This window comes from Medicago truncatula, chromosome 2, assembly GCF_003473485.1.
Source record: "Medicago truncatula cultivar Jemalong A17 chromosome 2, MtrunA17r5.0-ANR, whole genome shotgun sequence".
NCBI lineage: Eukaryota > Viridiplantae > Streptophyta > Magnoliopsida > Fabales > Fabaceae > Medicago > Medicago truncatula.
Genome location: NC_053043.1, coordinates 32327798 through 32342166, shown reverse-complemented (window position 1 = coordinate 32342166; position 14369 = coordinate 32327798). Strand labels below are relative to the sequence as shown.

Sequence of the window (14369 nt, the reverse complement as noted above, 5' to 3'; positions counted from 1 at the left end):
GTATTTGCAATTTGAAGATTGGTTCACCATACTACAAGAGTCTAACCCCTTTCGGCCTTCCGGTAGACTCAATCTTCATTAGTTATATACTTATATATTTACATTAAACAAATAATAAATTAAATTATTCTAGTATAAATTTAAAAAAAAAAAAAAATTCAATTTTATTCAATTTCAAATTTTAGTATCAGTTTACAGTTATATTTATTTTATCAATTTAGATGTGAATAACCCCTGCTACCGACTTCATAGCCGGACCATTTATTTTCATCAAAGAAAAATACAGTCTTGAAGGCCACAAGTAATATATATTTTTTGACAAAAAAATAAAATAAAATTATACACCTCAAATTATGATTGGTTAGAGACTTTCCAATTCCAATAATTCTCTATCATCCATTGGACATCCTATCATTTTCAACATATTATTTCTGGCAAGTAACATGTCCTAATCAAGGTAATATTTTTATTTTTTTGTTATATACTATTCAATTCTACAACTACAAGGAAGAAAAAAAAAAAGTGAAAATACCAAGAACAAGGAACCAAACTGAACCTTTTATGTGCACAAAATAAAGAAAAGAAACAAAACTAAACTAAATGTTTCCTTGTAACAACAATCACCTTGTTCTTCCCACTAGAAAAATTCAACTTTGTATTTTTTTTTTTTGTAAAATTTGGATATTTCTACCATCGGTTTTTCATATCAATTATTTTTTTTCTCCTTTCTAAAGCATCAGCAAGAATTTTTTCTTAGAACTTCAACTTGAAATTCATGATCTCTTACTTCATAGCTCAGGAATAGCACCAGCTTGATGATATGGTGGGGTCCATAGGAATAGCATCAGATTGCATTCTCCTCCTCAGTCATTCACTTTCTCAACCAACTTAGGATCCTCCATGTTCTTTACAGCTGATATGTCTACTGATCCAAGTGCACTTGTTAAGTCTTCTATATGCTGCAACCAAAATCATATATTAACTAACAATAATCAAAGAGATCAAAGCAAAAACTAAAGAAATGTGATTGCACAAATAAAAGAGTTTTTTCGGTCGTGCTAGTTTGGACTATGCGCGACTTTTGGTCTTGAATATTTTTGCCGAGTTTCGAGTAAAAATAGGTGTAAACTATGAATAGATTATGAAAATTTGGGAGTTTTATATAAATGAAAAGTAAAGAAGGGACATAGATGTAACATAATTAAAAAGGTGGGTCTAAGCCTTCTAAATAAATTATTGGACACCAAAAGAACACATCAACCATAGTAGAAAAATAAAGAATTGGGAAATACAAAAGAGAGAAATAACAGAACATGCTTCAAAGAGTTATTAATTACTTTATGAGATTTCCCAACTCCAAATTATTCCCAAAAGGGTATCAAGTTTAGAATAGTTTGTCAACTAGGCATTTATAAAATATTGTGAAAGGATTCCTCCAACCACAATTATGCAAAAATGGTCCCACAATCACATGCACTCATCCATCAATAATGTCAAAAAAGAATTCATGGGAATCAATATGTGCTAGTGCTATCATCAGTAAGAAGTAAGAACTTTGGAATAAGAATAAGGTACAAGTGTAAAATCAAACCTGTACATTGGTATGTGGCATAGGTTGTCTTATTTTCTTCTCTTGCATGACCTTTTGACGGCTTTCGTAAAAATCAAAATCATCCAATATCGATGTTCTTGATACATAGTTCTTGAAGATGTTGAGCATTTCAATACCTTGCGGAAAATGAATCTGGAAAGTCAAAACATTAACACAGTTAAGATGAAAGTGAAGATACAGAAGAAATAACTAGGACATTTCTGTAAACAGTTGCTTTAATAGAATGTTAAAAAAATGCAAACCTCTTGAGTGTCTCTACTATTTGTTACAGGCTTGTGATCATTATTCTCGAGGATAATATGCCGTAGCTGAGGATTTGGAATATCTTTTATAATGTGCCATTTGACAGGGAAATACCCGTTCCATTTATCTTGCTGCCAGAAATCCATACTTTTGTTGAAATCCACTCGTCCGATCATCTCGGCTACTCCACAAAATTGACCACTAGCGTTGACCTGAACTCAACAATTATCAAAACACTGATGTGAGAAGTTCATATTTTTCTAAGATAAATAAATGAGCAAATAAAACACGAACGGACCATAGGTCTTAAAACAGAACTGAGATTGAACTTGATAGCATACCGAAAAGAAAAGGAATACGGGACACTTGCTTCCTTTCTCTTCCATTCGATTCTGTGCATCCTGAAATGCATTGTCGAGCCTCTTATTCCCATTAGGTGTACTCGCCCATACATCGTACTTGATGCTCTTATGGACATCATCTTCACTGTACGATTTAATGACGAAGAAAAGTGCATGATCATATTTGGTTGGAAAATCAGGAAGGTTATATTGATCTGTCCTGATTTTGGTGTTACCATTGACACTCTTATCTTCAGAATTACCTCCAGAGTTTAAAGTACCTTTTGCATTAGCTGTTCTAGGACCTTGATTCTGCTCATTAAGTGAATCATTAACCTTGCTTCTGAGTTTCAGCTTCTCAGTACTAACCCATCCCTTGGTACTTGTTGCTTTCATATTAGGAAAGTTGTTTTGATAGGGGAACCCACTCTTTCCTTGATTGTATGCAGAAAACTTTGCGACGGGAAAAGAACCCTTTGGCATTGCATCTGAATGGAGAACAGGACCAGAAATGGATGCCTGAAAAACAACACAAACTAATTAGAATAATCTAATTTATGGTTATTTACAGATACCAAGACAATAAATAAACTTCGTTACTTTTGATGAAATTATTTGTTGTTTTCCTACGAAATCCCCCAACAGTTCAATACATAGTTTCACTTATTTCTCTTCCTAAAATTAGAAGGTAAGCGTATGTCAAAAAAACAATAGTTAATGTTGCATTGAACTTCGACAGCAACAAATAAACAGGAACAAATAAGTAATTTGGACAAAAGCGATAGTTAAAACGGAACGGAGGAAGTAAGGTTACCTTGTTTGCTTGTTTTGGCTGGTTGCGCTTAACATGTGTTGAAGAAACATCTAATATTGGTGGCGAACCCTTTACTTCTGATGAGTTGCTCACATTAGATGAGGGCACAGACTTTGACACAATACCACTGCCAGTACGACTCTGCGAAGAAAAGATCGATCTACCACTCGGTTTACTGGCCAATTCATTATAACGATTCCCTTGTGCTACATCTTGTGTGGTTAAAGATGAATCCCATGAGTACGTTGATGGAAGCAACTCACCATAAGGTGAAATATAGCCAGGGGATCCAATTGGTTGCTGAAAGACGGAACCGGGAGGGTAAACCTGATACTGGACATCGACACCAGGTGTATTCACAGGAAAGTATGAAGAGTAGCCAGTCTGGTATCCTGGCATGAGATAGACATAAGATCCATTATCTGCTTGCATGACCTAAATAAAACCAACAAAAATTTAGATATTTACATATATACGTTGTAGAACATATGAAAGATCAAGTATATGTTTGTATAATGAATTCTTATTATTTCACGAAATCATATTTACTAGCCACATTTTTTCCTTGAATGTTACAGGACATCAGAGATGATGTCAGGTAAATAGTATTTTAAAATAGTAAAACCATTTTCATGTGTGATGCAATATGAATGAAGACTTTTATTAACATGTTATTTTTAAGCCAAAATTAGCAATCCCAAATCTGTGTTAGAACTTAGAATTCAAAATGTGCTCAAAAAACATTATACATCATCAATACTGTTTTATTTTCTATTCAACCCTTTCTTAAGATATATGTCTAAAGAATATGATTCTTTGAGACACATGCATGTTTCTCCCAACAACATGAAATGATGGAATATGATTCTAAAGACTTGCCTAATGCAATGAAAATTATCAGATTCATGTATTTATACAAGCATCACATTCATAGACTGAATTGACCAGATATGCAATAAGTCAACCACATAGAAAGACTGAACCATAATAACACAATTATCATGACAAAAAAAACATAAACCAGCTCAGGAAACTTACAGGATACTGAAAATCCATAGCATCAGCACCAACATAATATCCTTGATTTTCTTGCTCTCCATAAAAACCACCATAACCTGTAATCATTCTACCGTAAGAAAGGAAAAACATAAATATACAATCAATATAAACGAATAGCAGTGTTGTCAAATAGCAGCTATATTAACGCTACTGCGTAGTCGAATCTTAACAAATCACTACTGTTCTGCAATACTCTATTTAAAACAAACTGTTGTCAAATAGCATCAACAGATGTGATATAGCGTATCATAATTTGAACAGACTGCTAGTTTCCGCGATCTGCAATTGACAACACTGACAAATAGGGAGTCATGGGTGGGAAGCTAACCTGGATAGTAATAGCCATAATAACTACCAGCAGAATAAGCAACATTCTGATCAGCGGATTGGAATTCATGATCAACGTCGCCTTCTTTAAAACTACCAGAAGCATCTCCTATTGATGACACACATGATCTTGCATCAGATGGTGAACTTCCACCACCCTTTGAAGAAACCTTAACATAACATACAACAAATCCAAATATACAATAAGAAAACATGTAATTCTTCATATTTCATGCATATAACTAATGAAACAGTTAATTCCAAAATTCAAAATTAAGCCACAAAATAAAATAAAATAAAAATTTAGAAATCACATGCAAGATTACCATGTTGGAATTATTATGTTCAGCTGTTGAAGAATCACCATGCAGCTTCTTCTTATTCATTTCATCTGCAGCTGTAAAAAAAAAAACAGTAAAAATCTCATTTTTATTAAAAAAAAAATCTAAATATTCAAATCATAATCAAAATGAAATAAAATTTAAATCTAAACCAACAAAAAAAAAAAAAAAAAAAAAAAACAAGAAGAACAAAGAAAACAAATACCTTTTTTCAATTCAGCAGCCATAGAAGAAGAACTTATAATCCAAAAGCTCTTATAATACAACCAAAATTCTCAAAACCTCTTAAAACAATTCACTACATACAAGAAACCCAAAAGACAAAAAACAATTTATTTTTAAAAATTCTATATTAATTTTTTTTTTCTCTTGAACTGAAAAGGTGAAAAAAAAATGAAATTTTAAAAAATAAAAAAAGAGAAAAAAACCCAGAAGATATTTTTGAAAAAGAAAATCTGGGTAAGAACTATTTTTGGATTTTGTTGTGTCTAGATTTCTGGGTGCTAAAAAAAAGGAATTTGGTGTAAAAATGAGAGATGGAAAAAAAAGAAGAAAGAGAAAAACAGGGTGTGTGGATAATCTTATTTTGTTTGGTTGGATTGGAAGATATTGTTTTGTTTTGAATAGAATGTCTATATAAAGGCTTTTCTTTGTTGAAGAGAGAGAAAGAAAGAACAAAGAAGAGAGAGAAAATGAAGAACAAAGAAGAAGAAAGAGAGAAAGAAAATGGTATCTTTTTTTGTTATAAAAAAAATAGGAAAAAGGGACGGTGGAGAAAGTTCCACGTCATTATCTTTATTGATTTATGGAAAGTGATTTAGTTACCGATTTGGTTTAAGAAATGAAAAGATTTTACAGCTTTTTTTTTTTTTTTTTTTTTTTTTTTTATACTTTCAATTTTTTGAGTTTACTTAATTTGTAAAATTGTTGTGTCTGCATCAGAAACTAACCGCGTAAATTCAATTCAAATGAATTAAGATAAAAATAAAAAATAAAAAAAAAAGAATAAACATTTAATTTCAATCTCTAAACTATTATTATCTTGTTAACTTAGTCTTTAAATTCTCTCCAAAAAAAAAAACTTAGTCTTTAAACTATATTATAATCAACTAAAAATTCTTAAATTGTGTAAATTGCATCAATTTACTCCTTTAACGATTATGTTAGACAAGCAATTTTGTTAGTTAAGTGGACTTTAGTAGGATGTATGAATTTGTGGATTTATAAGAATCTTTGGATTATTGATGAATTTTTTGGGCGAATTCTGGGTAAGTGATAGGTTTTGCTTGAATGATTTGCTTCTATATGTTTTTTGATTTAAATTTTGGGTAAATGGAGAAGATAAAGATGGGGCATATTGCTCCTTAACCGCCATTGATGATGGTGGTTGATGTCAATCCGTAATGTAGCAATATGGCATCAAAGTATTTTGTTTTATGTATCCACATGAACTTGGTAATAAATTGTTGGTTCGTTTGATTATAAAAGGTTTATAGTTACAAATGGTAGTGTTTGGTTGATTGTAGGTGTTTATTGATATAATATGAGTGGGGTGAAACAAACAATTTACAATTTGTGTTAGGATTAAGCTTCATTAGTTAGTTTACTAATGTCTTTCTTTAATGGACTAAAAACTCTTATTATCCCAATTATATCTTCACCTATCACCCTTCATAGATCTCGATGTCTCACAAATAATGGGAGATAATCTCTAGTATCTAACCTTTGATGTCTTGCTCAGTTAGCTAATAGAGAAGCATTTAGTTATAATAGTGTGTGTGATTGTAAACCTAGCACAATGTCTTACAACTAGCATCTACCAGTGCCTTAACCCATGTCCCTTAAAAGGGATGTCTATGGCTAGCATGTCCCTAGTTAAAAGATCAATCTCAGAGTGCATGTCGGAGAAACATTAAGAACTGTAATAGAGCACATATATAACGAATATGATCAATTTATAGCTAGTCAGACCTAGTATTTACATTAAATCCCTAACTAATTACATTTAATCTTAACACAAAGAGAAATTAGATACACATAGTGTATAAGTTACAAGACATAGAAGTGGATGTAAAGATGTGACATTAGCCGACTTGATATAAAAGCCTTATATGTTTCTACCCATGTTCTACCCTTTAATGTTCTCTTAAGCTTTCTTTCTCTAACTTAAGTATTGAATGCATCATTTTAAGCGAGTTGCCACCTATATTTATAATTTCTGAACTTCACCCTTCGTCAGGAGAATAGGTATGTGATGGGCGAGCAACCATTTGTACTCCAATGAAATTCTGCCACATCAGCCCAAGTGGGACATTTTAGAACAACTTTATTCGCCATGCGAGTTAATAGCTTCAATGGGTGAAAATCCATATTACTAAACCACCTTTGTTTGATGGACAACTTAGTAGATTCGCTAGAAATTTTCCTCTCTTTTAGAGCTTTAGTCTATGACTTGTCTTTGTTGGATGAATGATGTGGTTCTCTAGGCAAAGGTCATGATATTTTAGGTTCCATGCTTGCAGCTTTCATTCTTATTAATCTTGGCACTTAATAATTACAATAATTTGGGATTTAATAATTACAATAATTTGCACATTGTGTTGGGCTAGATAGTAAAAGTACAAGACATACTAATTAATCTTGGCACTTAATAATTACAATAATTTGGGATTTTCATGATTTTTCTTGCACAATAAGTCAATAAGTACCATGATTCATATGGATAAAATAACGTTCATTTGAACTTATCAACTCTCCCAAACTTAGAACTTTAATTGCTCTTAAACAAGCGTCCTACAAAAAATGGGTTCAAGGCAAAACTTTTCAATTTCCATAATGCATTTTTGATCCATGGAATTGTGATAAATCATCTTTTTAAGTTTACATGTTTCATGAAAATGCAAGGGAGAAATCAAAATTCATGAAAAACCTTGAACCACTACATAAATATGAATAGAAAACTTTAATCAAAATAAGATTTCCGATTTCCAATTCCACAACCAATCAATTAAGAATTACCTATTCTCACTAATAAATATACTTAGTGGTTGATGTTTCACCCAAAGTAGGCGATGCATATACACTAATTATGTTATGAAATACATCTTAAACACAATAATCAGGTATATACACAATCATGGATAACTAATATATTTCTTAGGATTATAATGTGGTCGAGTTACAAATAATTATTATTTTCATTCTTAGGATTGTCACAAGTGTTTCCCAATAATCCTTCTTTTGGAGTTGCATCAACTTGATTAGATAACTTTTATTAGCTCACCTTAAACTCTTGCAAACATTTTTGGTTCATCGTCATGAGCTGGCCTATCATCTCTTCAAGTGGAGAGGGCTTCCTTGGCTGGGAATTTGGAGTATTTTGGGGGTGCTCCTTGAGTCAAATTTAAAGAAAAATTGTTGCTCCACTTGAGATTTGAGTGATTCCTCGAATTGTTGTTATAAGTGTTAGAGAAGGGATTACATATATAATAACCTCCCATAAAATTGGCTTATTCTTCTTCTTCTTCAACTAATCATTCTCCTTGCTCATAGGGTGTAATTCCTGCTTCACATACTACTACCTCCATTGCTGGTTTTTTAGACTTGGTCGCCATCAACTACTTAGTCATTGCTTTGAACTGGCTAGCCATAAGGTTGTGACTTTCTATTAAATCACTATGAGTGTCCATCTCTAAGATTTCTTTCTTCTTTGCATTATCATTATGGTTCATGTACTTGTTATGTGCCATGTTTTCAACCAGATATTTCACTTTAGTCTCTGACTTAGTCTTCACAGTGCCCTGTGCTAAGGCATCTACAAGGATCATTGTTTGTCCATTGAGCCCTTATATGAAGATTCACATTTGATTTAGTTCATCAATTTCATAGCCTGGACATCTCTTAAGGAGTAACTTGAAGCTTTCCCATGCATCATAAAGAGACTCATTATTTCCTTATTCAAAGTCGGTTATCTCCACATGCTTAGCCATGAATTTAGTGAGATGAAAAAACCGCTTCAGAAAATTTTCTTCGAGCTCATCCCAAGTTTCATTGGTTCCACTTGGTAAAACCAAGAACGAATTTTTAGCCCTTCCAACTAGTTACATCGAAAAAAAGCCTCAATCTCTTATGATCCTCCGTTATGCCACATGGACAGTAGTACTGGCAAGTCTCATGGAACTTGCTAAGGTGTTCATTTGGGTATTACACTACTCCTCCATCATAAAGGGTGTCCTTCTGAATGGTCAACACAGATTCTTGATATCAAATGACATTGGATGAGCCGGTTGAAATCCATGAGTGACTTGTCCTCTATTGGTCCTGCCAAAATATCCTAAAGTACATCTTGGGGGTGGTGGAGATGGTTGATGTTTTGCCATTTTAGCTTCAACTATGAATTTGAGTTGTCTCACACCCTTTCAGTTTGCAAGCACAGTCCTCTCAATTTTTGGATCGTGACTTATGGTTCATAACCTTTCTTGTTGCGCATAAACAAAAATATCTTATATAACATTGCAGACAATAACGCATTTAGAATATAGAGCACTACTTAAAAAAATCGAATTAATAATAAAATGATAAAAGAAAAACAAAAATAATATAAAATAAATTAAAATATAACTATTATCCTAAACAATGTCCCAATTACCTTGTTGAAATGAATCAATAATCCCCAACAAGTGTACTAGTATGTAGACAAGTAGTAATATATATAAAAGTTCATATACATATGGATTTTATAGTTTCAACTCAACCACTAAGATAATGATTAAGATATGTGTAACAAGGGGGTTGCCTTCGAAAATATGATTGGTTTGATTTCCATAAGAAAGAGAGGGAAACCGATTAGATTATATCAGATTTTCTTCCCTCAACAATTTAGGTAACTACAAACTTTTGATCAAGTGTGACCTGATTACTTAATTTTAAGACATTTGAACAAAATAACTTTACCAATGTCTTGATCCCCAACTCTTTTTAACAATTACTGCTACCTAATGTTTCTTGAAGGTTTAAGAATGTCAAATTAAGTACAATTATCATTAGTTTATGTCTAACTCTAATCAATAATTGAACAGTTAAAATAGGTAAAGCCATCACAATTAGGGTTAGTAATCATTGTGACCTGAATCGATTTATGGACAATCATAAATGCATGAAAAGCATCAAGACCAATATTAATCGAATAAAATAGAAAAGTAATCAGCTAATATTCATAGGATAATTGAAAGTTACATGATCAAACAATTAGAAAGAAGTTCATCATTCATGACCTAACCTATAGGGAGGATTATCGACTCATAGTGCCTAAACATATGCAAATGAAAATGAATAAAAGAACATGAGAAAAAAATCACTGTTAGTTAATTACTTGGCTCCCGTGTGGCTACGCTTGCTCCTCAACAACGAAAATCATGTTTTTGCCTTCATTTGCTCGTCAAAATATGTTTTTTCTACTAACCTAGGGGTCCTATATATAGTTGTGTGTTTCCCTAGAATTTAAGGAAAGGTTGCCCGCGATGTGAGAGCCACATGACCAAATCCTTTAGCCCTTCGTTCCACGCACGCGATGCGGGGCTCATAGTCATAGTCTGCGACACGAGGTAGTCACTAGCGAACACCTCTTTATTTCACGATGCGAGACTCATAGCCCGCAATGCAAGACGACAAACAAAACAATTTCACACTGACACGAAATAAATATCTATGTGAAAATAACTTCTTTATATTAGACAAGTGTTTATGGGACAAATTTTTTGTATGCTAATGATTAAATAAAAATACATGGAGCAAACACGTGCATAGAAGGTGTGAGATAAGACTTGTGGACTTAGAAATTAAATGAAAAGAGACAAGTTGTGTAGGCACTTCACTGTTTTATGTTATTGACTTGAATGTTGTGATTTTCTATAATTTCAGTTTTAGCGATTTTGAATTTATGTTTGTTTTTTTATTGCTCTATTAATTTAAGTGAATGAATATATTTTTTTTAAAGAAAAAAAAAGTACATTTTTTTACTTATATATTGCTAGTAACTAACACTTCAAAAATATTTGATAACAATCATGGATATATATTAGCAGAGCAAGGAAAGTGAGAACTTCTATTTTAGACGCAACAACAACAATAATAATAATGACAATCTCTCAATTCTGAATATTTATTTATAGTTCAAAGCCGTGTTAGTTTTTGATAGTTAATAAACTAAATTTAGGATATTTCAAAGTAGACAAAGAGGGACTAGGAATCCACTAGAAGATAGAAAATGAAGACAAATATAAGAGGAAGAATATAGAGAAAATGAATACATATATTATTAATACATGGAGTATATATAATTATTATATAAGTTTATGAATGGATCGTCAAAAGTCAGGGTTTGCCACTTTAGCTTAAGGGTTAAGGCATCTCAGCTTACTCCGTGGGGATTTCGCGTAGAATGTGTCCAACAGTTAGAAAAATGATAATAATAATAACTTCTTCAAAATAAAATAAAATAAATAATAACTCGACAATTTAGTTCTTACATGAACCACAGTTAGAAAAATATATTATAAACGTAACGTGATATCAATTTTTTTACAAAAAGAAATTTGTTTTTATTTTTATTTTTATAGATATACAAAATGATAATAACTATTGAAAATTTATACAAATTATTGATGAAATCAGGGTTCGAACCTCGATCTCAACCTTTGGCCTAACAGTTTCGATATTTTAACAATTAAACTAAAACTTGTAGACATGTATCATTTTGAATAAGACAATTTAATATTAAAAAAGACAATATAATCTCTAACAATAATTAGAAAAAATTAGTCTCTGCCACAATAGAATCTCTAAACAATTTATTGGTTTAATTCTACCGATAAATTGGTTCTTGCAACAGATATTTATTTTTTTTTTTTTTGTATAATTCCTTCTTCAACCAATAGCCTATTTTAGGGGCCAACAATAAACTGGTCTTTTTTTTTTTTTGGTAGAAATAAACTGGTCTTTTAAGTTCAAAAGAAAGAGAAAAAAAACCCAATTGTCTATTTTAAAATGATATCATGAGAAAAACTAATACTCTAATAATATTCGATATTATTATTAGATTCTAATATTAAATAATAAAACAAAATAGAGATTCAGTTCAAATTTGTCCATATTATTATTTTGAAAATGCTATTTGAACAATCATTTAGTGACAACTTTTGCAACAACTTTCTTTCTCATACTTACATTATTTTTTATTTTATCTCTCTATTGCTATGGTTTCTGTGCCAATATTACTTTTTCTTTGTAAAATATGATTGTCAAATAAGTTGGATGTTCAAATAACTTCTCTGTTATTTTTGTATGGTTATGCTTATGCACTTATAAAGTAGCAGAGCATGAGTTGCCACGTTTTGGACTTCAACGTGGAGTGCACGTGTACAGATTCTTTGACACTGAAATGAAATACGGATTTTTTTTTTGAGAGGAATGGAAATAGCCAAATAGGGATGACGTACAGGAAATGACAAGTGTTTAATTTTATATGATTAAAATTATTAAGCTCGAACAATACGAGGAAATTTGCTTCTTTTTTTTTTTTTTTTATTGTTTTATATATATGAATTGAATATGTTTTTTGCGCAAGGTCAAAGACTAAATTTTCAAATCGATGCCTTAAAAGATTTAATACTCGGGAACTTTTATGGTACATCCATAATTTTAAGTGTACCGGTACTCTTGTTGCACAAAATTTATAAATTAACGATCATTTTAATGAAATAAAAAGGTATTTGTCAATATTTATATTTTAGAAAACATCATTTCATAAGAAAAACCATCATTTCATTGTTTATAAGGATTATATTAAAAAAATTACATTTTATCATAAAAAATAATCAATATTCATTGTTATGAGTGATAAAAATTCTTAAAAATTAAATTTTATTTCGTCGAAACTTTTGGTAAATAAAATTTAATTATCTTAGTTGTCAATGATAGAAAATAATTATTTTTCTTCAAAAAAACAACTGATTTATTATTAATTTTACGACTTGATGTACCGATACATCCAAATTCATTGGGTATACCATAGAATTTGCCTTAATACTATTGTGTTTTTAGAATAGTTTTCGATGGATTTGATCCAAAGACCTCACATGTTATTTTTTGTTTTGTTTTTGAGGGTGCACTTTCGAAATTTTGTTCCTTATGTAGATTTATTATATAAAAAGGTTAGTCATTAAATTAATTAATTTGCTTTATTTTTTAAAAACAATATACTACTGTGATTTTTTTTGGCTTAATTGCACTTTTCACCCCTATCTTTTGCTAACTGTGCGATTTTGCACCCCTCTTTTTTTTTTGAGAGATTTTACACCCCATCCTTTTGCCCCCTTTCTGATTTTGCACCCCATCTTTGTGTTCAAATTGCACTTTTGCCCCCTATCTTTTTGCTAATTGTGCGATTTTGCACCCTCCCTTCTTTTTTTTGAGCGATTTTGCACCCTATGTTTAGCCCATTTTTTCTCTTTTAATGATGATTTTGAACAAAACACAATTGACAAAAGATGGGGTGCAAAATCGTTAAAAAAAAAGAGGGGGTGCAAAATCGCACAATTAGCAAAAGATAGGAGAAAAGTGCAATTAAGCCTTTTTTTTTTATATATCTAAAATAGAGATTGATCGACGAAATTTCTAAACAAATTTTTAAAAAATACACTTCAACTATGTAGCCAAATCTCTGATATCTTATGATTTAGTCATGAGCAACTAACCATTGAGTTTGGTAATGAAATCATGAATTAACTGAGAAAGAAGCATGTAATTAAAATGTCATCAACATATACCAAGGCATATAATATCACCCCACCATGAACATAAATGTATCATCCATCTTTACCCTAATTTATTTAACGTATTTTTTAATATAAAATTCTATAGTTTGTAATTTGAGTGTTGCTAGTTATGACTTATTTCAGGTTAAATTTAGAGGTGTTTCAACAGAAAGAGGGTAAGTTCATCTAGTAAATTAGTAAATTAGAGATAGGATACATGGAGGATTACTATAGTACTACTTGAGTAGGAACAATAGATCCTCCCACACTTTTACCTTTGAAGACTCCTTCTGAGAATGAAAGAGAGGAAGAAGAAAAGAGAAGCTTAGAGAGAGAGAGAGGAGAGCAAGGGCGAGAAGTTGAGAGGAATAGGAGAGAAGAGAAAGACTTGACAAATCAAGTGGGAGAAAAATGAAGAGTGTATTTCTCTTCCTATGAATCAAGGTAGAAAGGGGTGGTAGAGTTTGAAATAGGGAAGAAATTTATTTTATTACAAATAAGAATTTTGAAATAGAGAGTTGAAATGAGTCATGCATGTTAGCACAGGCTCTTGATGTATTTGAGGTTAATGATCTTGAATTTCATTTTTGTGACAAATTAGATTTCTGAATAGTTTATGTAATGTTGTTTTGATATATTGTCTACCGGTAGTTTTTGTAATGTGCATAGGTCACCATTAATGTTTTAATAGAAATATTTTCTGATGAAGAAGGTAGAATCCTCAAGAAAGGACCTATCATTTTTGCAGCATCAGTTGGAAGCTATTAAGTCAGCTACATCGGTTGCAGTTGGACCAATATCGGTCAGTCCAAATTCTAA

At 31.4% G+C, this 14369-nt stretch overlaps 1 protein-coding gene across 3 annotated transcripts; it reads right to left on the bottom strand.

Moving 5' to 3' along the window:
• Nucleotides 1-340: 340 nt before the first annotated feature.
• Nucleotides 341-5434, bottom strand: LOC11441735 (YTH domain-containing protein ECT2). 3 transcript variants are annotated; one of them, XM_003595871.4, is made up of 9 exons: nucleotides 4943-5434; nucleotides 4723-4793; nucleotides 4398-4566; nucleotides 4049-4125; nucleotides 3011-3445; nucleotides 2197-2715; nucleotides 1855-2067; nucleotides 1592-1744; nucleotides 341-959 (listed from the first exon to the last, which is right to left on the bottom strand). In XM_003595871.4, the coding sequence occupies exons 1-9, from the start codon at nucleotides 4962-4964 to the stop codon at nucleotides 864-866; spliced, it is 1755 nt and encodes a 584-aa protein (XP_003595919.1). In that variant the 5' UTR covers nucleotides 4965-5434; the 3' UTR covers nucleotides 341-863. The 3 variants fall into 3 exon arrangements, with proteins under 3 accessions (XP_003595919.1, XP_003595920.2, XP_024632100.1); XM_003595872.4 differs by having other exon boundaries at nucleotides 4723-4787; XM_024776332.2 differs by having other exon boundaries at nucleotides 4049-4136; nucleotides 4943-5433.
• Between the last annotated feature and the right edge of the window lie 8935 nt (nucleotides 5435-14369).